Raw genomic sequence first — 27,307 nt, forward strand, 5'->3', positions numbered from 1 at the left:
TTTTTCTGAGCAGGTCTCACCCACCACTGTGCATTGTTAAGCTCTATCCCGTGCAGATTTTGATAGCAACAGCTTCTATTACTTAATGACTCTAATGTATTGGTGGTTATTAGGCTTCCTGGCATTATCCCTCTCCATTCTGAATCACAATTTGTTAATTCAACAGTAATGCTGCGTTGTTTAAGTGCTTAGGTGTTTTGAAAAGGTTAATTTGTCCTGCTTTGATAAACAGAGGACTCTTCATTTGCTTCAAGGACAGATACTCAGTTTTGAAGCTCTAGTGCTCCGACTGAGTGTGTGTGTGTTTTCCTCTTTCAATGTTCTAACCAGTTTAACAGAGATAAACAGCACAGTCCTAATAGACTGATGTCTCAGGTTATACCGGCTGTCAAACTGATTCCCCAAAGTAGCTTAAGTACATTAACTAAGATAAACTCCTCTGTTATTGTTTGTTGTTCAAAGTCTCTCAACGACAAGGAACATCAGAATCAATTTACGGGAAATGCTTCTCTCAAACACTCAGTGAGGAGATGCTTGTGGGTGTTTGAGGGTCAAAGGAGGAAAAAAAGAACATTGTTTTAGTGTTGAATATCTCAATCTGCAACCTTAAGTACCATATTTAATTCAAACTTCAGTGTAGTCGTTCTAACATAAAGATTACATTCAGTGATAAGAAGTTGACCCATGGCACAGCCAGAGTGGCCAGATTATTGATGTAAATATGTACGGCAATAAGTACTTGTTTTTAGACGATGCACATCTCATCCTTCAAGAGATTTACAGATCTTTTCCAACTGCTTTAAAACTGCCCTTTTAACAAATTGAAGAAAGCTTTGCAACATTAGCTACTATTATGACAAACTCATGAATAAGTCTGAATCTTGTTGATATTTTAATATTAAATACAACAGGAAACAGGAAAAAAAGGTTAATCCGTTTTTGCGTAAGTGCTTATCTTACCCAAGTCTTTGTGTTGTCAGACCAAATTCTAAAGATAGGAAGTTTATTTTGATATAAATCGGAGGAAAAAAAAGATCTCTATATTTGAGAGGCTTTGCACAGCTTTTTTTGCATGAAAAAATACTTGCTGCTGATTAGCAATTATATTTCAAATGGCGTTGGTTCAACGTCTTATCTCAGCACTGATTAAACACCTTTTTCTCTTTATGTAAAATAATATATTTTATAGATCCCACGTTTTTCTCCTTGCAAAAGCAAAACTAAAGTAAAACTAAATATTGCACATAATTAGAATAAAATAAATAGTAGAAAATAAACAATTATACAATATAAACATCTCAAAATAGAAGATACAACAGAATTAAAAAAGGAAAAATTACATAAGTTGACTGTGAAGATACAAATCTGTGAGCTATCAGACAAATAGAAACTACATAATTTTAGAGAAGTATGCATCTCTCATCCCTCTAATCAATGGGTGAGCTTTACATTGTCCCAGATGATGCTTCCTGTGATCTGAGACGCTGCATATATACCTCTCTGATCACTTCCCTGTCTCCATAACATGCAGCAGAATCCTCCCTGCATTGGTAGTGCTGCTGACACCTGCCCAGCTGGTACTTTGGGTGGGTTGGGGTGGGGGGTGGCTTGGTGGATGTTTAACCCCGCTGGGCCTTCTGTGAGCCCCGGCCAAGGGTCTCCTCTCTTTCATTCCCTCTCCGGGTAATGAGCTGTAATGGATAGGGCCTTGAGCGTGACAGGAATACCGAGGGCCCCATCAAAGCAGCTCCCTGCGCATCCTCTAAAGGACTGCTCAGTACGCATGCAAACACTCATTCATTCCTCTATTTAATTCACCCCAGGCATAAGCTTTCAGTTATTTATCATGTGCAGATATAAGAGCTATGTAACAACTCTGTCGCCTTCTTACAGCATTGTTTTCTGTTCAAATTTAAAGGTCACCTATTATGCAAAATCCACTGTAACATGTCTTGTATACATAATTATGTGTCCCCTATGTGTTAAGGGACTCCAAAAGTTTCAGGAAAAAATATCCTCTCTCTTTTTGTCCTGATCCATCTTTATGACAACCTGTCTGAAAATGAGCTGATCAGATTTTGCCAACTTTGTGAAGTCACAATGTTGGTTTTGGTGCAACCATAAGCCAATAACCAACCACCCACCTGATCACCTGAATCTACTCCTGGAGCACTTTTTTTTAAACCAATCACTTCACAGAGGGGCGTGGCCAGCAGCAGCTCATTAGCATTTAAAGCGACAGTCACAGAATCAGCCCTTTTGAAATGGGGCTGAAACAGAGGGGTTTATGTTTTGTTTATACCTGAGACCTTTAATATATTATTGAAAAAGACTATAATAGGTGACCTTTAAGGAAAACTTATTTTTGATCAAATTTAAACTATAGGACAAACGGCAAAATATGGGCAAAGCTGTAAGAATAGGTTAAGTGTATGAACCACACTTTTATTGCAGTCCATGGAAAACAATACAGTTTTAACACATGGACAATGTTGTAAGACAACTACACTTTTAAGGTTTTTCTAAAATGAAGTATGTTTGTTATGATAGTCAAGTTACAGACATACATTTTTAAAGTATTTTCTTAAACGGGACTAGGTCAGCGGCCTTCCCGTGTTAATGTGATTAATCTAACCAGAAAAGACATGTTGAAATATAATTGACAGTGTAGTTTTGTTATATAGGAACTTAATTTGAAGCAGACATGGTACATACTGCCTTGAAGGTTATTATCCAAAACTTGAGAGTTGGCATTAGAGCAGTATTGAATGTAAAACCAATGTCATTATTGGCACTCTTTAATCTTGACATTTCTACTGAAGTAATCCATGCACAAGGGAAAGAAATAAGATTCAACCAGAGAAATGTCTGTTTGGATAAAGCATAGACATACTATCTTTATTGTGATGCAATAAAATAAGTCAGAAGGGGCACTGACAGTCCAGATGGTACTCTGTGACTCATAGAGCCACTCAATTATCCTAGCTATGACACTAAATGCTTTTCATCAATTGCACTTCACTCACAGGCACCCAACTACTGCTCAACCTCCCTTTCTCTCATTTTTTAAATATGTTGTGTTTGTGTGTAGCCTGCCAGGGTTTTTATTTTTCCATGGACTTATAAAAGTCTATTTTGCAAACTTCTACTTGCATCTCAAATACTGTGGTAAGAATGTCATTGCCCTGTATCCAAGCTGATTAACATGAGAAGAAGTATAAAAATGCTTCAGGATCACCATTTGTTCATCTTTACTATGTATCTAACTGATAGGAATGAACAGTAGTACAATAATAAAAGCTCTGTGAAATGTAAACTCAGACTTAGAGGGTTATAGCGTGTTTTTTTTTGTTCCATTGTGGGATTTTTTGTGGATACTATATAACAGATCATAAATACATGTCTCACTACAGAAACTACTTCAGTGATTATTGCTCTGTCTGTTCTTAAAGACAAGCCAGCAGACCGTAATTTTCTGAATGTACAAAGGTGACAGAATCACCTGGTCATCTGTCAGACTGTATTACCAATCTCTGTTCACAAGACCCCAGTTACATCTATCACTGAATTTCACACAAAATTAATCAGTCTGGACCTGCCCCTATGTGTAAGCAGTGTTGCAACAGTTCTGTATGCTGAATAATGTGCTCTTTTTTCTGAGTAGTATGTAATGCGGGTTAAGAAACCTTGTGATTTCAGCAGTGATGAAACTCAATGGTTTGGTGTGCTGCAGAATCGACCGGACATTGTGCCTCCTCCAGACACTGCCTCATTAAGGTCAGACTGTTGTTTTGTGTCTGAATTAGGCTCAGCCATTGTGACCCAGTAAGTAAATGAAAAGTCTGAAAGAAAAAGGCAGGTTCAGTATCTTATATCTATTCGATATTGCTATTTACAGTATATCCTTTATACATTTGATCTTTGGCCTCCCTTTTATAGTCTTATTCTTGAATATTTAATCCTTTCGTGTGCATTGATATGAACATCATATACTTGCATTCGAGGAACATTTAACCATACGGTCACCATTATCTATCATTCCTTTTGATACCCTTTATCGCGCTATGTGAATTAAATACTTCTGCTGTAATATTTTCTCATTCGCTTGAACTGAATTAAACTGTGTGAAACTCAGAGAAGAGAGAGACTGGTATATGTGGTGTAACGGCAGCACAGCTCTGACCTAGTTAGAAACAAACATTTAGGAACCAAGATGCTGTTTACCTCTCTGCTCATAGCTTGTCCTGCAAGCACAAGGATGGGCTAAAGTCAGAGGTCCATTACATTTAACATATCATCTCCCCTCATTTGCACTAAAAAGGACATATTATACTCATTTTCAGGATCCTATTTATATGAATTCCTCTCCTGGGACATGTCTCCATGTTCAATGTTCAGAAAGCTCTTTATTTTCCTCATACTGCCTGTGCTGCAGCACCTCTTTTCACCCTCTGTCTGAAACCAGAGCCCAGTCTGCTCTGGTTGGTTAGGTGGCTCTGTCACTAACATGTCATTGGTTGATGAGAGATGTCCCACCCCTATATTTGACTTATTGTTGGAGTGTATATTCCCACTGTTTCACCGTTTACTAATGGCTGTCATTGTGCTACACTGCATGCTCACTATAAGGAGAATTGTTACTATAGGGACCGTCAGTGAGGTGAAGGAGAGATTAGTCGGCACTAGACAGTAGCCCTGTGAAAAAGAAAACCTGTGAGTGTGTGTTCTGAGTGCTGTCATTGTTAGTTGGATTACGTCTGGGTCAGACGCTCAGCAAATAGCTTCCTGCACTCAGACTGCACTCTCGTCCTCAAACAACATTCACTGACTTTTGAGCATGCCATTGTCAACCTAATTGTACATTTGTTTTTCTCATATTCATAATTTCATGTAGGTGTAGAGTGTGTTTTTACACTAAGGTTTATTTCAAATGTGGGAAAATAGCTATGTTTGATAATCAGTAGACTTTGACATTTGCATAATAACGCTACAATGTTTATATATAATTTAAGGTCAGCAGTTTTCATATAGACTACAAAACATGTATTCTAGACAAAATAAAATACTGCAAATATGAAATACTTGGCATTTGTTATTTGAGGTATTTGTGTTGCATTCTCCACTGATACAAATTGGTTTTCTGAGCAAATGTATTAACCACAGCTAGTGTGAGCTAGCTCCATTGTGTTTTTTTAACACTCTCTCAAAATAAATATTTAGATGTAATTTGCAGTCAGTGTAAGTTTAATCATCCCCATCATTGCAGAGCCGTTGCTTTAGATTGCACCTGACATTGCTTTCTGTGTAAGAATTAGTAACTAATCTATAATCCACAACAAGCCACGCTGGGATTGAATTAAAATCAGCTTTCTGGTCAGTGCAAAAGCTGCTACAGTTAAATGGGATGTTTTCCTTCAGGAGGAACAGGTGGCCAGCCTCAAGCTACTCAGCTACTTTCCATGATTTTTAAACCAACCTGACCTTTGTTTATAATGGGTGTACACAGTATTTGTAACCTCTTCCACAACCTATTGTGTGGTCACTCGGTTTACACATGTGTGTGTTTGTGTCCTGGAGAAAAAAGGCTAAGGGTGATGTCATATTTGGTGACATCATTGCAGACGTGCAGGGAGTGCAGATTAGAGGCCACTCTCCACACAGCTGCATGACTGGTGTGTCCCGCCCCGGCTCCTAATCCCCCTCGTGCCGGCTCTGTTGGTGTGTAAGCTCTAGAAAAAGCCTCAAACTCACCCCCTATCTACTTTGCCAGTCTACCAATCCTGGCTCAAATTGAGCATGGTAAAAAACCTCCCACCCACATTCCAGTTTCCCTGCTACCAACCCTTTGGCCGGCTCCAGCAGCCAAGTCATTTAGCCAAAGCTCCAGCCTCACATGTTTACTGTTTTCCTCTCTCTGAGCCCCAGACTGAGCCCTGGTCTTCAGAATGAAAAGAAATAGCAGATCAGTACACAAAGGTAAAAAAAGTAGCAGTATATATTTTTTTTAAAAAGAACATTAAATAAAATAAGTAATAAATGTAGAGAAAAAGTGAAGTCTGAATTGCACATACAGTATATATTGCCAAAAGTTTTATATTTACAGGCAGTGTTATTGCACATCAGGGTTCCATGTTCCGAGCAGGTTGTTGGTAAATGCACCCCCCCCCCACACACACACACACACACACACACACCTTAGTCGGAGAGAGCAAGGCGACAGCAGCGGTAGAGGCTGACAGGCAAAGCAGCACACCTCTTGCAGAGTTGACAGGACAAAGAGCACACACACTCCCACTCTAGCCACACAAGGGGGGCAGGGCCAAGCTAGGCTGAGCCACACACACACTCACACACACACACACACACACACACACACACACACACACACACACACACACACCACCCCCCCTCTCCCGCACACTATATGCAGGCTCCTCCCTGCGCAAGGAGACAGAAATGGGAGGTGCAGTCAATCACTGACAGGGAAACAGAGTAGGCTTAGCTGGGGTTAGCGAGTGGGGGAGAGACAGCAGGAGGGAGAAAAAGGGGGACCGGTCTTCATTAACCCTGCATCTGAGTTAGAATATATCAGAATAAAGGAGAGGAGGGAGTGTGTGTTCCATTTCAGAGACAACACAGGAAGTAGGGCATGCTCTGTACAGGGTGGGAGAAGGAAAGGAGGAGAGGGAGAGCATTGTAGCGCTCGTTCTCCACCCCTTGCCTTAAAGCAGCAGCGGGTAGGAAAAAGAGAAGGAGTCAGGGAGAGAAAGGAGAAAGAGAAGCACAAGTAAGAAAGCGAAAGGGGCGAGCAGCAGTCTGCATCGGCAGCAGCAGGAGGAGGAGGAGGAGGAGTGAGGGAATGGAGCTTTGAAATCATCCATCCCTGCCTCTCTGCTTTTTGTTCCGCCTCTGTTTCTCTCCCCGACTGCCTTTGATTGTTCTTTGGAATTCTGGCAATGCCTGGTGAGTGTTACCCTGCTTTTTCACTTGTCACTCCCGCCTTTTTGTGTGTCTGTTCGCCTGGGTTCATGCAGTGGTAGCTTACATTTCGTACTAGCTGAGGATGCTTCAGTGAGAGTGTTCCGCTGCTCTGCCCAGCTGTGTTCCCTGCTTCTCTCTATCAGTGACAGGGCTGCTATATCCTGCGTAAATTCAGGTTACTCTGTCATGTTTGCATGTAATTGCTTTTAATTCCCAAAGGGCATTTCATTCAGAGCGCTGCATTCATGATATGATATATATATATATATATAACACCGGAGATGATAATGCAGGGAGAGGGATTTGATAGTGGCTGTTTCTAAATGTAGCAACATCACACAACACCCGGCCTGTGTTACGGAGGGCAGCCAGCTAACACAAATCAGATGACTGGGCCACGCTGTGAGGTCAGCCGGCTCGTTTTTGGCTGCCATTCTGAGTGTGGGTCATATGTTGGAGGCAATTAGCAGTTTACAGGAAAGAAAGCTGCTTGTCCTGGAGATCCAGAGTTTGGGAGTCTCGGAGAGCAACAGCTCATTTCATCATATATAAATGTTCCTCACAAGAGATGATGAGATGAGAGGAAAGGCTAATCTTTGAGGCTAGTCAGCATATCATCCAGGCCCCATGGACTTTATATTCCTGCATGAGATTTAAAGTAATCCTAAAAGACGGAATCAAGTCAGGCAGTACGAATTATCATGTGAGCTGCTCAAGATTTGTTTGCATTGTACAGATGGATTATATAAATGCGTTTCCTGACAGTGATTCTATTTTATCCTTCACAAACATCCACTGTCCTGTTAATGCACAGTACACATAAAACATACTTTACTCTACATACACATACATGAGTCAACAAGCAAGTATAATGAAGTTATTCCTGTTAGTTGTCTTATGTCGGTTTAAACACTACTGTTGATCCTCCCTGCCACATTACAGACATAGTTTACTTAAACAGCTCCTGCTGCAGAACAGCGTTCAACCAAACATTTATTTTCCCTGCTTCACAGGAGAAAGCCATCTTGGGCTTAGTAAACAGATAAATTATAGTTTGATGGCTCTGTGGCTTGTTTACTGCAGTATGCAGATATGTTTGAGTGTGAGGGCTCAGCTGGTGGTCCTCTTGATCGTAGCCTGCTGTCGAGCCCTCCAGAACAATACAGGGCATCATATTATGCTACAAGCATTTGTGTATGTCTCTATTTGTATGCAGTAACAGTGGGATTCATATTTATTCCTCCAGCCTGGAGTACTGTATCTGTTTGCATGCATGAGCAAATGTTCCTGCACATATTTAAAACATGTGCACACGTGACTGTATGCACATATGTGTTTGGAGTATGTGTTTCTGTATGTTCTGATCCTATTTCATGTCGGAGCTTGCTAACCAGATAGCTCAACGAGGGATAGCTGAGCGAGAAATAGAGCATTTTCACAGCCCAAAAACATGCAGTTGGACAAAGAGAGGGGGAGATGATTTCAGCGAATGTGAGACAAACAGTGAGAGAAAAGGGATGCAAATTAGATGACTGGAATACAGACGAGGCACAATAGGGATGACAGGGTGCTAATGTTAACGTTCCATATTTTGTGTACTAGTTTTATTTTGGGGGATTTAAACCTCTTATGCAATGTTCGTTCACCTTCCAGGATGTGGCGTTTAATTCCTGCTTTTGGACAGAATTTAGAAACTGAGTAAAGTGAGTTGAGTGAATATCATGGAATTGAACACTTAATATATATGGCATACTATTAATAATGTTCTTGATATGAAGACACAGATCAACGCAGAGCTGTACAGTATCTTTCTGCCTCTGCCTCCCGAGTCTCTTTGCGTCATTCAGCTGAGTCTAATTACTCTGTCATAGATCATCTCTGGGATGTCCATTGATTTACTGAGAGTCGGTGAAGTGGGGCAGAGGATTTGATCAGACACATTTACAGGGGGGGAGGGGTCAACGCCGCACCCATGGGTCAATCCACTACTGGGGGGTCAATAAGTCTGAACCATTGGCAGTGGACAGAGAGAGAGGGGGGCAGCCATAGATTAACACTTAATCAACAACTGACTAACATGCACACACAGGCTGTGTTTGTTGTCTGTGAAAAGTTATGTCATTTCACTTTTTTATTATTTAGAAAAACAAAGATGGGGTGTTCCTTAGAGGGATTGTGAAAATCTTCTTTAAACATATTTAGTTTTATCTGAAAAATGCAAAGAGTTGTTTCTCTTGGATTGTTGACACATTTGGGATCCAAGTAGTTTTATTCCTATATATGTATGTCTGCTGAAACGTTTAATGTTTAAATAATTACATAACAGTAGTATCCGTTTCTATTTTCCCTCAGAAGTGCCCCGATTTCCTGGTTTTTATTTAATTTATTATTCAGGAGAAGGCTGGAACTGGGATAATCTGATCTAACACATTCTAAATGTTTGATTTAAATCCAACAATTCTATTAAAGAATACATGATACAAAACATTAAGAGGACATTCGACACACACAAACACAATAGGCTTTTTATACTCCAAACAATCAATCGGAAAAAGGATTTAAAAGAAGAGAGAATTAAGGGCCTTCCATCAAAGTATCCTAAATTCTAAGGGCTGGTTTTATGATGCGTGTCTGCGAATAGGACGTTAGAATATCGACTTCAATCTCTTGCCATTGTGAGTGAAGGGTGCTTGAAGTCTGCAGACATTCAGTCACATTATTCTGGATCCCCTCTGCCCTGCCTGGGAGAGGATGAGAGGGGAGCATATGCTCATGACGGGGCAGTGTTGTGCGTTGTCAATAATTTAATCACTTATTCGCTCTCCTCTGCCCTGGAGGGTGCAGTGAGGCGCCAACACGAGAGGCTCTCCAGCATCAGTCCTACAGGTCTTTCTGTCCTTCCACTCTTATACAGTTTCTCTTTATGTTTCCTTCACAGTAAATAAGCACACAGGACAGCCGACGTCACTGCCCCGGTTTTTTTATCCATCCCTCCTCAGTAAGCTGCTTTATAAAGATGAAGTGAAATGGAGGGCTGGCTATAGAGGGCTGAATGAAAGGGTTGAAGATGGGAGGGATCCCTTATGCCTCCATTCCTTACCATTTATAAAATGCTCTTTGTTTTACTTCTAGACATAGAGATGCTCTAGTATTAGTCAAATTCTGACTGGGGCTGGCCAAAGTTAAATCAAGGCTGAAAGAGCTTTGCTTTTTAATGCTGCCAGGTCAGTTTTAACATTGCACTTTGCTCCTTATTGCTGCATTATTTGTGTTTACAATGTCTTTATTTATTAATCCAATCTCTATAATCAATTGCCTTTTTGTTCAATTTATTCTGTTTTGAATTGTTATGTGTCTAATATCGGCTATTAAAGGTCTCCTATTATGCTATATTTGAACAATATATTGTAGGGCAATATCTATACAAAACGTGATAAACAATAATAAAAAAGTGAAATGAGTGTTTTGCTCAAAATACCAAACAGATCACCCATTGTACCATGCCTCATCCCTCTCTATTTCAGCCCTGTTCCTGAAGTGCTGATTCTGTGACTGTCACTTTAAATTTGAGCTGAGCTGAAGCTGGCCACACCCCTTTGCAGCATCATGCAGCTCTCTGTCTGAAGAGAGACGTTTCTAAATGCTGCCATGATTAAACCCCATATTAGGTTCCAACCACATCAAGCATATTCCTGAAACACTTCTCAGTGTTTACCTCTACAACAGAGACATTATCCCCCGGCCGTGGCGTAACTGGCTGGGGCACCTGCACCGTACGCCGGTGACCCGGGTTCGATTCCCGACCCGTGGTCCTTTCAGGATCCCACCCCGACTCTCTCACCCACTTTCCTGTCTATCTTCTATCCGATTAAAGATAAAAATCCCCCAAAAATAACTTAAAAGAAAAAAAAAAAGAACAGAGACATTATATGTATTATATATGCAACAACTCTAAGTCCCTCCTGCAGACATCCTGCTTAACACACAGACACACAGACGTGCTGTGGAGGGCATTCAGCATGGGGGACGATAGGTTGGGACGTGTCACGTGGGCGGGACATTGTCAGGAGTTCAATGTTAAGCCAGACCACAATTTGGTTATGACGTCATAACCGAAGCATATCTGGATCAGCTCGTTTGTACCCCCGTTTTTAGAAATGAGGGTAAGGAGGAAAAGAGAGAGGGTTGTATTTTCTGAGACTTTGTGAGTCTCCTTACACACCGGGACATTTATGCATAAAAGACAGCAAAAAGTGCACTTTGCATAATAGGGGACCTTTAAAGGCTGTGCCTCAAAGGACAACATATATCTTAATAATTGAATATTTCTTCCCTAAGATGAATGATCATTACCAGCGTGATTATTCTAGCAAACTTATGTGAACGGTCAAGGGTTTAAATTTAAAATCTATACTTTTTATTCAGATTTCGTACTGTCAATGCGAGTTCAACTTGTCCTTCTCTTCATCTTGGCATTGTTTTCATCTCTTCCTCCTCCTGCCTTCCTCTCGCCTGCCCTTTACACCCACTTGTCCGACACGTCTCGCCCTCCCTACATCGGCCGCCCACTTCTCTGAGATGCAGACTTGTGGAAACTTGCCTGGAATGGCCTGTATCCACCAATTATTTATTTATCTCTGCCTCCCTTCCTGCCTCTCTTTACCTCCACCGGTGCTCTACTAATCAGGTTAGGGTGAGCAGGGGAGTAATGTATCTGAGGTGAGGCCTTCAGGGACTGCCTTACAGACGGACGGACAGTTGTTCTGTCTCTCCCTCCTTCTCTCCTGACCTCGTCCTGCTGCTGTCTGCTGCTGCACACTTGGCTCATGACCTCACACATACCCCGCCCACACACTCCTTGGCATGATTTGACACAGATTTTTCTCACAACATCACTACAAACACATTTACTGTTTGTGTGCTTGCACAGAAACATTTCTGCACACACTAATGCACATACACATGCAACATGTAAAAGCTGTGTGTCCAAGTTACTCAGTACAGAGGGTTAGTGTTCAACTGCTAGAGAAATTAAGATCTTGAGATAGTTTACTGCATTCCTTCTCCTGCTGCAAACAAACTTCCATAAATAAAATAGCCTGAGCCCATCCCATGATCTATTTAGGAGCAGTCAGTCCAAACAACCGTATGAGGTATGATATTATCATGACCCAGTCCAGAGGAATGAGGAAATTCCCCTGAGTGTTTAGTCTCCCGGCTTTGCCTTGGCTTTGTAGTTAACCTTTACCCAGCCATTCTCCAGAACAGCAAGGCATGCAGGTCTGTTTACTCGTGATAAGAGCAAGCAACTCTAATCCAATGCATCGGGGAGAACAAGTACATTAAACCTCCTCCAGTTTCACCTCCCCGAATGATACTTAAATTGTTCTGGAGCTGGAGATCCCGGTCCATCTATAATGGGGGTGCGGAGACCTTTTCCGCAGTACAGTTCACAATGAATTCCATTGTTGAGCTACGGGCTCCTTCAGAGTCTCACTTAAGTCTCTTTACATAATGACGGCTGTGTTATTTCTGTCGAAGGATTGAGCTGAAACATTCTCCTGCCATTCAGAAAGCATTTTAATAAGAAGTGGATCAGTTTCCATGTAATTATTTCACAGGATAGGACTGACATGTCTGTGTTTGGAGCTCAGAAATCTGTTTTATTTGAAGCGTGTCTTAGCTGTGACATCAGTCTTCCCTCACTGGATTGCCAGCTACTGTACAATACATCTGTCAGTGTGTTGCCTTCTTGAACCTGGCTGGCTTTATTTCTCCTTCTCTCTCTTGTTCCCTTTTTTTGTGCATTTTCCCTTTTCCTCTCTCCGGCCAAGGACCCAGCATTTTCCCACAGAGTGTAGCGCTGAAGGCTGGGCCTTTGTTTCCTGCTGCAGGGAAACATGGAGGAGGAGGAGGAGGCAAGCTCACTTCCTGGCTGCCAACTCAGGGTCTATGTCTGTGTGAGAAAAAGCAGGGGAGGCAGATCTGATGATGGCAAAATAAATGTGGATACCAGGGACTCAGTTCAGCTTGAGAGAAAATTTGATTAGGCTTTGTTTCTCGGACAGTAGCACCTAGAAAACCTCATCCCATGCTGTCAGTGGCTTCTCTCTTTCAGCCCTTTTTTGGTGTAGTGTGTTGTTGTCCTTCTATTTGGAACAGAGACAGGAGTCAGCTCTGCCCTTTACTCTACCTAAGATGCCAAGTGATCAATGTTCTGATCTAGAAACAACATCATCCGGATACCATAGAAAACATATAGGCTCAATATAACAAGTTGAATGTTCTCAAAGAGATTTAAAAAAGAAAATACGGAAAAAGTGCTTTTGCTCTTATAGTGTATGGTAATTCATCAGCATTAAAGTCTAGTGCTCTTTTCAAATGTCAATATTAAAGTAAACCTGAGCTGTATTTTATTTTGAAGCACCATATCAAATATGTTCATGCATTACTTCATCACAGTATAGTGTCCTCTGCACTATAAGCAGGCTTGTCCTAAATAACAGCGCTGTCTTTTTAAATGGGATGTGGAGAGGGGTGTGTTTGTAGCAACAGACATCCTTTGGGAGCGGTGTGGTGTAGCTCAGAGGGCAGAGGCTCTAGCCACGTTCCCAGAGACTCAAAAATAGTCGGGAAAACACTGAGACCAGCATTATTGAGGAATGCGACCTAAAGTGGATTTGTGCTTTTTGGGAATCCGGCTTGGAGAGGTTCTGCTGGACCATGTTTCACATATTCAGTAGATCGTAAGTATCATTTTGTTTCAATACTTCATTTAAGGGTGTGCTTGTTGCTGTGGATGGTTACAGCACAGCTGCATGCTGTGGCTTTTGGAAACCTCTGTCTCTGCATCCACCCACGGTTCACTCAGGGCTGAACACCGTGGCTTCCTCTAATTGTTTGCTTCACAAATGCCATTAACTGCTCCGGAAAGATATGAAATAGAGCTGAAAAACAACTTTTTACTCAGGGTAGTTAAAAAAGAGAAAAGGACGTGAATAGTTGGGGAGGATAAGTGCGGAGAGCAAAACGAGGGCACGTTTGGACTTGAACATGATAAGTATTCAGTGCCAGAGGCAAGTCATGGCTTTAGAGTAAATAAGATCCCTATTTGGATTGTAGGCTTAACAATTTAGAGACAGTTAGAAAGCTACTTTACCCATCTGAATTTGGAGCAACTATAAACAAATAAAAGAAAAACAGAATAAAGTGGGAAATGTAGTGTTAGCGAAGATTACAGGCTAGCTGTTGTTTTTCCCTTAAGAGTTTTGCCATGTTGCGTGGGAAGAAAAGTCCATGCTCCCCTTCTTCTTGCGTGGTGAACTTGAGTGTTTCTTTGTTTCTTTGTCCAATGCCACAGGGTCTTTTGAATATTCAGGTCAAGAAGTGAAAAACACACTTCCTCATCTCTTCTACTCCTTTGCACCTGGTGTTATCAGCTCCCCGAGCACTTAGCAGTTATGCAAGAGTTCAATACAAAATGCTGTCTTGATTGTAACTAATTCATATTTCCACAGTGAAAAATGGAATTAAGATAATGCTTTTTTGTTTTTATGGGATTTTGGTCTGTCTTTGCGAACAAACACAAAGCCTATATATAGGCTATTTAGCACATGGGCACAGATGCAAATACTGCTTCCATGACCTTGACGTATTCTCTAGTATTCTTTCAGCTGTGTCATACCCGCTGATTTATGACTGTTTTGCCTTCAATAGCCTTTAGTGATAGGCAAATGGAGAGTAACTTGTGATTAAAACACTTATATTCTGACAGTTTTAATGACAAATAAATAATGGCTAATGAGCAATTACATAAAGGAAAGGATAAACTCACACCTCAAAACATGTATATATGTTTGGGCATGCTTTATTATGTTTATTACTTACAGAAAAATGGCTTTGTACAGTGGAATACTTCACAGATTCATGTGAAAATCAGTCTCTAGTTATGTCAGGTTGTAATTAAGAACGACGCTCTGAGACCACTCTGACACCCCTCAGTCTTTAACATTAAGGATCTCTGGATGGCCCGAGGCCAGATAATAAGTCAGTTAATTGGCCAGCGTTTTCACTTTCCCCTCGCTTATGGTGATAAGTACATTATTTTTGCCTCCGTCTTCTACCACAGCCCCCCTTTCTCCTCTCTGCTGTGATATTTAAGTGCAGAATAATGATTGTGCTGAGTGGTCATAGGTAATTGGAATTACAAAGCGAAATACATTTCTTTTGTAAAGTGCATTGCTTTCTAAAGTTTGAAATGAATCAGCCCTGACCTGCCAAGGTTATTTTTGGCAAAGTGGACTTTTTTGGCTGGTTTTTAAAGCAGCCTATAATTATCACAAACAGCCATCACCCAGCACATATTGCTGCAAATCAGGTATCCAATTCATGCAAGGCTGATTTAATACCTCATAGTTTAAAATGCTCTATGACTATAAATTACACTTAAAGAAACAGCATCTAATTTAAAGAAACATTACCTGTATCCTGGGTCATTTATTCACATTTTAAAATATGGTTCAACATTTATTTTGCTCCTGGGGCTTACGAAATACAGTGTGTGGCATACATCTTAATTATAAATAATATATGTAGAAAAAAGCAAAAATCAATAGAGTGGTGCACCGTATTGATTTTGGTTCATTTCATTTTGCGTGCTTATGAAATAATCAATTCATATCCTGTGACTTCCTCAGGACTCACACTCAAATGTATTAAGTGTGCAAGTTAAACAAAAAACATTCATAAGGCATAGTCTGTCAACGTTCCTGTTGGCCCGGAGGATAACAACTAAAATATGTAGAGACTACTGACCTACTTGTCTAATCGAGAAAAACCCTTATTTGGAATTTTATTAATGGAATTATGTTAGGGATAGGGGAAAAAGGAAAGGATGCTAATTTCACTTGCTCAGTAGCTCAACAGAAAGATAAATATATAGATAAATAAATATAGCTTATAAAATGATGTCATGAATTGTGATAGTTGTGATAATTGTGAAGTACTTTTATATTTCATTGCTTAGAAAATACTGTATGACATGTTAATGTATTCAGATATTTATCATATGAGTCATTATTATGCGGCAGTTTTATAAAGGCAACCCCATTTTATAGAAGACATTGGTGCTCTGATTAATCATTTACAATCCTACTTCATATTGGCATTGCCTTTGAGGATTCCTTGGAAGATACCACCTGTGTTTGTGAGTGAGTGTGTGTGGGTGACTAGTCATACAATGCCAGAGACAAAACATCATGAGACAGAGTATCCAACAGGGCTGTATGAAAGAAAACAACTAATTGTATGTGTATTCTAGTCCAGCCATATTCCATCTTGATGGGATTTTTCCCAACATGTTCCACAATGGACAATATCTGAATCAATATTCCAATAATAACACATTGGTGAGTTCCCAGAAGGCCGTTAGTCATTAGAATGACATTTGACCTTTGTCCTCTAACAATAGCAGCTACTGAAGGAGTTACTCATTAGTCCGACCTTTGACCTCATTATGCATTCTCTGTCATTGCAGTGTTTTAGCTTTCCTATCTGGCCACCCGGAATGTAATTACTGTGAGTTGCAGACAAACACATACACATTCCCTTCAGTGTAACGGAGTCCATTGTTAACATGTTTTCGGTAACACAAGGACAACCAAAGACAAACATATAGGCAATAGAGGCTCATTGGCCGTAATTATTACTACAACGGTTATGACACAAATTCTAGAATATTTGGAGTAAGGAAAAGGAATGAATACAAATAAATATGCTCCAGTTTAGACTCAGACCTGTTGATAATAGTGAAAAGGCAGAAAAAACTGACACAAATATACATGTGGAAACAAAACAGAAAACAAATTATGAAAGCATTAAACATAAATTATCACTCTGACACTCTGAATCCACGGTATAGGAGGCTGCTTAGATGCTGTGTGGAGAAGAAGTCCCCTTCCCTTTTGATTTTGTCTCATTCTGCTTATTGACACATTCAGGGGATATTGTAAACAAATGTTGTGTATCCATATTGTCCTTTGAGTTTGATTAACTGCTAACTTGGCTAAACTGACTAGCATGATACAGCTGACAGCCAATTGGAGCTCTGCCAAATCTTTCCTGGTAAAACCTGCTATCCAGGAGTTATAGATATAAAATGTGGTCCCATAACAACAAAGGCATACCTAACTAAACATCCTTTCAATATGATTACATGTATTACAGCTAAACAATTTGATGAAAATCAATCACCCAGTATTCTGACCAAATACCCTGATATTGCGAAATCTATTCAAAAATCTGTCAGAATTAAAGATATATTGCCTTACTCTAATGTGTGCTCTTACAGTCATACGCAATGTGATCTAATGACCATTTCTCTCGTGACTCCTTAAGCTCACCTGGTAGGAGAATAAGTAGTGTGAAAGATGTAAATGTGTCATATCCTGCCGAGCTTGGCTCGAATAAATACTGTCATAAAATCACCACCAAAATAAAAGTCCTCACAGCTAATTGGCTGGCTGTGTCATGCAGCTGTTAGTGTGATCTCCTCTGTCCAGCGGTTGTATTTGCAGCCAGCTGTTCTGTTCTTTTTCATTCAGCACATGACCTCATATACCAACCCCAGCCAGGCCCGCTCCGCAGCAACTCCTCAGCGCTGCGTGTCGGTCTCCCGCAGTGAGTGTCCTAGCAGATGTTACACTGAATTACCTCCCAGCCTAGCGGGGACTCACTCTCACTGTAATCAATCTGTGTGTGTGTGTGTGTGTGGGTGTGGGTGTGGGTGTGGGTGTGGGTGTGGGTGTGAGTGTGAGTGTGGGTGTGGGTGTGTGCGTGCGCGCGCGTGTGTCACAGCATGGCTCGGTGGCTACGTTAGCTCTCCCAACAGTTGTTCTCCCAACCACCTGATCTCGCTTACCAGCCAAACTTTCCCACAATTCAGCATGTGTGCCAGTGCTCTGAGTCAGGCATCCCCTTTAACAGTTTCCAGAAGAGCTGAGATAGCAAATGCTCATGCTAACTCCTTTCCAGTGTGTATGTGAAATATGGTGTGTGTGTGGTTCTTTTCTTGCCTTTAAAAGCTTCCTGTAAGTGAAGGGTGGTCTTTGTCCTTCCACACTTTTAGCTAATGTGTGTTTCCGTCTATAGCTCAAACTATTTTTCCCTCACAAAAGCGCTCACACCATAGCTACAGTTTGTATTCCCCCTTAATGCCCAGGGCAGTATTTCTCTCTCCCCTCTTCCCAGTATAATCTCTCTTTTGTCTTGTTTGCATTAGACCGCTGGCACAGTTAGAACCTAAAGAGCGGATGCCGTCAACCAGCACAGGTGGCGCAAAGCACTAATGCACCGGATATGGACCAACATGGACTTAACTGTGCCCGCTCATCTATGTTGCCCGTCTGGTTAACTGCACATGTTTGCGTTTTCTCTTTCACTGTCATTGTTATGTGGTAAGATACAACAGCCAATCAGGATTCACAGAGGTCACGGATGGATGAACAGAAAGGGTTTTTTGATATAGAGCTTCAATGTGGAAATGTTCCTCCAGGGGCTATTGGCGAGGGGAATGGTGGTGGGGCTTTTTCGCATTAGCTGCTGCGTCTCCAGCTCACTTCACTCACTCACAAACCCTCCAGAGATCTTTCTTTCTCTGCAGCGAGTTAGGTGTGCTCTTGTTGACTGGATCTCCCTGATTGGTGTTTTGGCTCCAAGGCCCTGTAGCCACATGTCAGTGGTTCAGCTCACACATTCTGCCGTTCTGCACCAGCAGCATCTGACAGGATCCCCCTTGTCTCTTTTCCTTTGCCTCCTCCTGTTTATGTCTCTCGCTTGTGGCTAGACGCTTGTTTTCTTGTCTGTGTTCTCCGGCTAACCATCACACAACTGTTTTCTCAACTGCAGCAAGTGACAATCGACAGATGCCACAAAAACACACGATTTCATGAGGACTTTCATAACTGCCTTTCATATTTCTTAATAATGTGCAAATAGGCACATGAATCAGCTAAAATCCGGACACCATTTGGGTAAGATTTAAGATAAGATAAGATGGACATGTATTGATCCCAGTAGGAAATGCAGGTGTTGTAGCAGCAACAGAATAAGAGACCAACACAGATGGTACACATGAGATAAAAATAAGATTGAATGGTACAAAGGACTGTCCGAGGCGCTTTAACTTCCTCTTATGGCTGATGGGGCCTCATTATTTCTGTCAAACACTGAGAAAGACTGACCACATTTTCTTGGATCATATGAGTGATCGGACCCGTGACAGAGTAGTCTGCTGTGTGACAGACACGTAGTTGTTTCGTCAAACAGCCTGTGGTCTTTTCCCCTGACTTAGCGCCAAAGCAGTGGGAATAATGGGCACTTTATTGTGTGAGTCTTGATGCATGAATAATGGCTTATTTGTCCGGTTGCCTGTCTCCGCAGTGCATGTGTTTCATAATTGAGCTTGAACAATTACTGGGAGATTGTGTGTGCACGCAGTTCGTGTCTCGTTGTTTACTGGGATTTGTTTTCCCGCTTTGATGTTTTAGTCAGGGCCCAGGTGCTTGTGGAGTGCTTGGTGTTACTGACTGGATACATTATTTTTTATTATTATTCAAGCCCCATTCACAAGCCAGGCACATGTGAGAAGTAGTTTTTGAGACTCTACAGGGATCAAAAATATGATGAAAACTCTATTGCAACCTCATCTCAAGTACATTGTTACAAACCACTTTTCAAACCACTGTGCTACAAACCATCTCATCTGGTTTAGCATCTACAGTTTACCAAAGTCATGTCCCACAGGCCACACGTCTGCTTATTTTTCATTGAATTTATCCGAGAGCTGATGCCAAATTTTTCTCCTTCGCCGCGAGGCTGTATTCATGCCAGTATTTGGCTTGCATCATAGATAAAACTGTTGATATACAAAGATTGGTGGTATGTTTGAGGAAAACAGAGTGTCTTACTGTGGTAATGGGCCAACAAAGAGCCAAGCATTTTCCTAAAAATACTTTGATATGTGTAGAAGATCTTACACAATACATACTGATCTGAATGTAATTCCACAATCTTCAAAGTCACTTTTTTTTTTTACCTGTTCTGTATCCGATATAACCCTTCTGGGTAGGTAAAAATAATATAGTCCATGCTCAATTGGTATGACATGAATACATTTAAAATATGTACAGTATTGTGATTTATATCTGTGCTTATTTATATATATTTTTTTATTAAATACACTTGATTGACACTAATGATTGACATCATTTTCACACTTCAATGAGCTCTTATGCACTGTTTCGTAGTAACACATTTTTTATATTCTCTACTAATTTAGTTTTACACAACTCTCTCTATGAAAGGTACTTAACGTTACTTACAATATGCTCATCTTACCTCCGTAGAAACAAAAGCTAGTTGTCAGAAATTGTGACTACAATAAAGTGTGCCTCTCTATGTCTGTGCCTGGTTCTACTTTTTTATTGTTTTATAGTTTTGTGCAGAATTTCAAAATACACATGCATAACAGAAGATGCAGAAAACCCACTGGGCTTATTGAAGCCTCAACCTAATTGATATTTAAAAAATCACAATGCTCTAAATAACACAAAAAATTTGAGAGCATCAATAAAAAGTAGCTGTTGTGCCAGTCTTTGGAGCCAATGGAAAGTGTATTGATTATTGTAATCGCTGGTCTAACAGCAAAGCAAAATGCTGTGTAAACACTGGACCACAGAGAGCACTGTTAGCAAGAGAAATACTTATCATCATGCTGCTTAACGCGGGCTTCGACTGGAGTTAATGACCATGACTTTGGTCATTAGGGTCATTTAGCAAGTTGCTTATTACAGTAACGTGATTGGAAGCATATGACAACAAGGGTATTATTTTCCTTGGGAAATAACTCTACTTCTCATAACGTGCTGCTGTTGTTGTACATGTAGTGAAACAATGCATACTCTAGCAGGATGTAGGATTTTAAAGTGCTGTAATTTGAAGTTGAAGTACTTTAATTCAGCCTATCTTGATCTATCAGTATAAATATAGTCCCTTGTGGTACAGCTAGCGAGATAGAAAGCCAGTGTGCTACAAGTCTAAGTGCTCTGACGCCTATATGGGCCCGTGATTTCAGACTATATCAGATCCCAGAAAGGCTATCAGATGAACTCTTTCTCTCTTTCTACAGGATGAGGAGACAAAGCACGCTGGGTGCAGCTCAGACACACTCAGAATAATTTACTCGGCTCTGCCGGCGCTGTACTTACTCCTAACTGAGTTTCCATTGAACCCTAGCAGGCTCAGCGCATTTAGATGGCAGACTGTTACCGTAACAGGTATTTCAAAACATATAGTGCATAAAACTAGGATAAATGGCAGAAAATTTTTTTATTCGTACAGAAACATTTCTACATTTGGCTGAAAGTTGGGATGTCAAAAAAGAAAGGACAACAGAGAGAGACTTTTTGAAATTGTGTAACCTGCTTCTGCTTCCTCTGCTCTAAGCTTCCATGCTGTTCTGCCACTCGCTGCTCATTGTAACAACCTTGTTTTGAGTCTAGACAGTGTAGTTTGATTTATATCACCTCCCTCTCTATCACTTATAGCACCTGATGAAAACACACCAGGGCACACGTGGATAAAAAGGGAAAAATGAATCCATTTTGGTGGAAACAGCAATTAAATGAAGTGCAGAGCTGCTGGTGCTTAATAAATAATGCACTCCTGTCAAGTTACATGCACTGATTCACATATTTGAATTCCCTTAACTCGGACAACCTTTTTTTAAAGCCAACTTTTATGTAGATGTCCAATCAGAGTTGATGGTAAATGTGGTCCATTGAAGCAATACATTCTATTTAGTGAATGTACCATGCACTGAGGGATATATAGCTCCATGGACCTCATTTAGCATCAACTGTGATTGGACATCCACCTAAAAGATTGCAAATTAACCCTGTACTTATAACCTGTGTTTGGTTGTACAGAGGCAAGCATTTCATCCTGTAATTTATCCAATCAGCTAAAGATGCAAGCTGAATAATCTCTATGCCACATATCCAGTAATTCTGCTAAGGTCTCTCAAAGGTTGTTCTTTATGCCTTGACCTTTTCAATCATTTTACTACAGAGCTTTGTATAGTACCATCTGTGTGTGTAGGAGTCACTGGAAGTTTGTAAGCCATCGGAAATATATAGGAAACCTTGAAATGAGCCCCGAAGAAAAGGATGGCTACCAAGGTAAAGAGAAGAGAAGGAGGATAAACAAGAAGGATAAACAGAACGGTGGGAGAAGAAGAGATGTACCATAGAGTCTGAGCAAATCCTCCGAATATAAACCATAACCACCCACCTCAGGTAAACACTGAATGGGAGGATAGAAGAAAAAAAATGGAGGCAGAGCAATGGAGGATTATCAAGGACAAAGAAGGACGTTTGCCACAAATATACGATGTCGGGGGAAGGGAAGCAAAAGAGTAGAGAAACGACCAGCTGTTATTTACAGAGGCTGACATCAACAGTGTGTCAAACTGTGCGTTAAAGAAGTTATGAGCAGATTTCACACGCCAGACAGTCCTTCATTGTCGTTACTTCAAAGGGGACTACAATAGGTTGTAAATTACACTACAATGTGATACAGAGCCATGAAGACGGGAAGGGGCATTATTATTCATCAATGCATACCTTCACAGTCTCCCACCATTTGTACTGACACTGAAGTGCTAATATGATATGCTGAGAGAAAGCCATAATAGCAGAATCAAATAAGTATTGTTTGAAGATGCAATTCTTCCTCACAACATGCAGAATATTGCTTTTGGCGAGGTACACTTGATGCATATTCAAGTCCATTTTCACAGGAAATATACCTGCATGCTTCCTTTTAGTCTAGTGGCTTGCTACACGTTAATTCAAATGTTTGACAGTCTTTGTAATCTAGCAAGTTTTCTCCTCCTCAGTCTGTTTATGAGTCATAGAAATATCATCCTGCAGGTTTCTGGACTCTGGACATAAGTTTGCTTCCCTCTGTCGCTTAACAACACATCCCAGTAGAAAACCCCTGTTTCCCCTCCTCTGTGCTTACACTACTCGCTCTCAGTTCTGCCCGGTACCCAGCCAGCCAATCACAGAGAAGAGATAGTTGCGAACACACTTCCTCTGCAGCTGCTTCGCTTTGGAAATACGCTAGGAAGTCCTACAGCTAGATTCTCAAATGCAAAGCTACCCTAGAGGTGTTTACACACGTTTTGTTGTTTTATTTCTATTTTAAATGATGATGCGCCTCTCTGTGTGTGTGAGAAACAGATTAAAGGGAGAGGGAGTCTAGATTATTATCCACTTCACATTGGACAGTGGATTTGACAACAAAGCCGGCAGGCTGTACAAAGGGCTGTGGCGGTCGCTAATCTGTCATTAAGGCTGCTGCATTTTCCCCGGATTGCTGTTTTTTAAAATTCCACACAAGAGATGTACACACACAAACAGGCATACATGGGATTAGTGTGTAAGCCGTCCATAGAGGGCACTATTAAAATAATGTTTTCTCTCATTACACAAGATGACCCCCCATATACTGCACCTGTCTGTGTCGGGGGGCTAATGTTTGTATAGCCTGCCTGTCGCTGCTCATTGCCTCTACTAGCTTATTTAGCTCTTCATGCTATGTGAGGCTTGCTGGAACATTGGTAAGGTTTTAAATTAAACCAAAAGAGCTAGGTGTGTGAAAAGTCAATGATCATATTTAAGATACTTTATTTTGAAATGATCATGACACACCTTTCTAAGCATTTAAACAGTTAAAACATAAGAAATGTATCACTTTGTAATGAAAAACTGGTCTGTTATTATTTTGTATTAATATAATTTTTAAAATAAATGTAAGAGATAGACAAAACGTCACTTCATACCTAAGTTGGTATTGGTGATTTGATATAAATATAACAAATCGTGTTAATTGGACTTATAAATAAACCAAACTCGTACAGTGGCACACTTTGTAAAATCAGTAGGAAAGTTGTCCATCTCGATTGTACCTTGGCAATTTAATTCTTGAACAATGCAAAAAGAAAAAGCATTAAAAAGTTAATTCAGGCATTGTAACTAAATCACCGGACCTTATAATGGTTTGATTTTCTTTTTTTGTTTGGAGTTTTAATCTTTCTTGTTTTTGCACTTATTATAAGCTTTGGGATAAGGTGTCAGCCAAATGAAATGTAATGTCTTCCTGTTTACAAAGCACCAATGTAATAGTATTTCTTGATCAAATTGGCAGTTTACACCCTTCAAAGGAAGTGCTGCTTAGAGTGTTTGTGTGATTCAAGACAACATTAACTTAACTTAACTTCATGAAATATACTATACTATATACTTCAACATAACTAGATATTATTATATTCTATAAATGTTGGGCCAAACATCAAACTCAATGGTGGGGTTCATATACACACACAGGCAGAGATTCACTGCAAGGAGACATACATTTGCTCTTGCCGGGTGACAGCACTTCAGAAACGGTTAAAAACACAGAAGCAGGGCAACATCAAACACAGCAAATAATGGAAAGCTCTTTACTTTCCTCCTAATCTTCTCTGGCTAGAAAATTGCTGGAGAAAAGAGCTTCAGGTTTGTCATTGTCAGAATATTGAGCACTTTCTAAAGTGCAGTCTGAGCTCCTGTCAGCGTGCAATGGAAAACAGTTGACAGGTTTGTGAGTTTCTGTGGGCGTGTGTTTGTTAAATGAAGCCCCACAAAATAGATAGCAAGTTATTTTTCGTTGTGAAGCATTATTACATCATAAAAACTGCCTAAACTTTACCAATAATGATAATCAATTATATGTATTGCTTCCTGTTTTAACGTGCATGAGTTTGCAGTGCAGCTTTCCATTCATCCATTGACGTTTTGAGTTGCAAATGAATATTCACATTAGCAAGTGAGTTTAGAAGTGGGTTCATGAACATGTGTTATATCACATTATGTGATATATTGTGCAAGCTTGTCATGCAGAGAACTCGTTGACTTTGAGGCGAGTGGAGCCTCCACTGTTCATCATCCTCTCACTCTCTTCCTTCACATTCACCATGAATGCTCGCTTATACGCGCCATGCATATGCTCCCTCTCTCGCTGTCACTTCCCCCTCTCCGGCTCTGCAGGGTGACTCAGTTCTTTCTCTCTCTGTTTTCTCCTTTGTGGCTTTTAGATCGCATCTGATGCCAAGGCTGAAGGAGTCTCGCTCCCATGAGTCATTGCTCAGCCCCAGTAGCGCTGTGGAAGCCCTGGACCTAAGCATGGAGGACGAGGTCGTCATCAAGCCTGTTCACAGCAGCATCCTCGGGCAGGACTACTGCTTTGAGGTGAGGGGGCTCACACACACATGCAGAATGGTAGACACAAATTCTACAGAACATCCACCTCTGGCCCTACTTCATTAAAGCGCCAATATACCGTTTTAAATCTTGTGTTGCTGCTTGCTGAGTTATTTCAGGCATCCTATGTAAAAAATCCTCTTTCTTATCAGCATTGATGAGTGGATCAATACAAAAATAGGCACTCGAAATATATTTTGGTCGCGCTTATTCACTTTAATATACATTTTATACATGCATTTTTCATGTTTTCCTTTATCTATTGGACAATTATATCACTATGTATTTTTTCTCTATTTGTTTCATTTTAAGTCGATGTACTTTTAGGTATGTTGACCTATTGGACCTTGGACTTCAGATTTTCATTTATTTTCATGGAGAATGTGTCAGCAAAGCCTTCAAATCTCGAATGTCATAGTTAATAACCAGTGCCGAAAAGACATTTAAAATTACCCCCTTACATTTTTCAAATGCTTGCTTTTTTTTTGACAGTCGACGCAAAATATGCCCGTCCAAATATCTTTCTGAAATCCTGCACTGTTGGAACAATCATTTCGACTCCAGCGAATACATTCACTTTCTATTGAGACTCCAGTTTTTGATTAACAGTTTGCAGACAGCTTTTCAGCATTAAATAACAGAAGCGAACGACTATGGTTTCATTTTTGTGGTTGTAGAAAATAAACTGAAGCACAGCAATCATTTGTTTCAGTCCCTGGCTTTGTGATAACTGATGAGTCTTCATGATCATCACCATCTGAAGTCTTTTCAAACAAATTACCTTTAATTACTGTAGTATTCAGGTGTGCACAAACACATACAGTATATGCATGCAGCTGGGGGCCTCGGGTTGGAGGAAAATGACTGAATTCTTTGAATCCTACACTCTCTAACACTTCATTTTCATTCTCCTCCTCATTACATCACGCTGCTGCTTTTTTCTCTCACTCCTTTCTGTGCTCTCTACGTCCCACTGTGGGTTTTTAATTATCCAGTCATCATCCTGCCTGCCAAGCAACCATCTTCGTCCATTCGAACATTCAGTCATTCCTCAACCCTGCCAAGTCACCCTCATTGTGTGGATAAGCTTCTCTGAGAGTAAATGATATTTAAGAACTAAGTTTTGTAAAACATTTTGTTCTCTCTGTGTCTGCGTAGGTCACCACCTCCACAGGAACCAAATGCTTTTCCTGCCGATCGTCCGCCGAGAGAGACAAATGGATGGAGAATCTGAGGAGAGCGGTGCAACCCAACAAGGTAAACACGCAGCGGGTGGGACGATACTGCGTGCCGCAATCATCGCTAATATTTTCAAGCATGAGTGTCCCAATTCCACACTGTGCAACATTGAAGACAGTGAGATACACGGTGTTGACATTGTGTCGTAACTCCAACATCAACGTAATCTGATCTGTGGCCTCCAGCTGTGCCCTTCCTGCACGCACAGGACAGAGGACACAGAGGGTACATCGTGCTTTGCTCCTGAGCATTGATACCATCTATTATATGACAAACACAGCTGTGGTACAAGCAGAGTTGCATCAAACATCAAGCCAAGAAAAAGAATCCTCTTCTCACAGCTTCATTATCTAGTGATTTACTCATTTGAAAACACATTGGAGGTCTTCTCTTCAGTTCTTTTTTTGGCAAGTTGGTGTTTACATCCATCATTCTGTGTTTTTGCTTAGTGTTTTTTAATTATTCGATGATTTCGAGGGATTAGATGCAATTTTTTTGGCAAGCATAAAAACTGGAATCGGATAGCGGGATTCTTTGAGAGCAGGAGGTCTCAAGAGTTGTACTAGTGCTAGAAGAGAGTATTTAAGAGGCCCTGTTTTGCTTTTCTGGGGGTTATCACTACGTAACACTTGTACTTTGATTGGCTAGCCGTCCAACACATTGTACATGATACGCTAAGAGCTTTGTTGCCCAATCACAACAGAGCTGGCCAGCTTTCCAATCAG

At 40.7% G+C, this 27,307-nt stretch overlaps 1 protein-coding gene across 1 annotated transcript in view; it reads left to right on the forward strand.

Moving 5' to 3' along the window:
* Positions 1-27,307, forward strand: part of dab2ipb (DAB2 interacting protein b) — a 101,679-nt gene that overhangs the window by 37,852 nt on the left and 36,520 nt on the right. The window contains 2 exon segments of the mRNA XM_063889475.1: positions 25,178-25,331; positions 26,502-26,600. Of these exon segments, the coding sequence (XP_063745545.1) occupies positions 25,178-25,331; positions 26,502-26,600 (253 nt within the window).

The sequence above is a fragment of the Eleginops maclovinus genome, chromosome 8 (assembly GCF_036324505.1).
Source record: "Eleginops maclovinus isolate JMC-PN-2008 ecotype Puerto Natales chromosome 8, JC_Emac_rtc_rv5, whole genome shotgun sequence".
Lineage (NCBI taxonomy): Eukaryota > Metazoa > Chordata > Actinopteri > Perciformes > Eleginopidae > Eleginops > Eleginops maclovinus.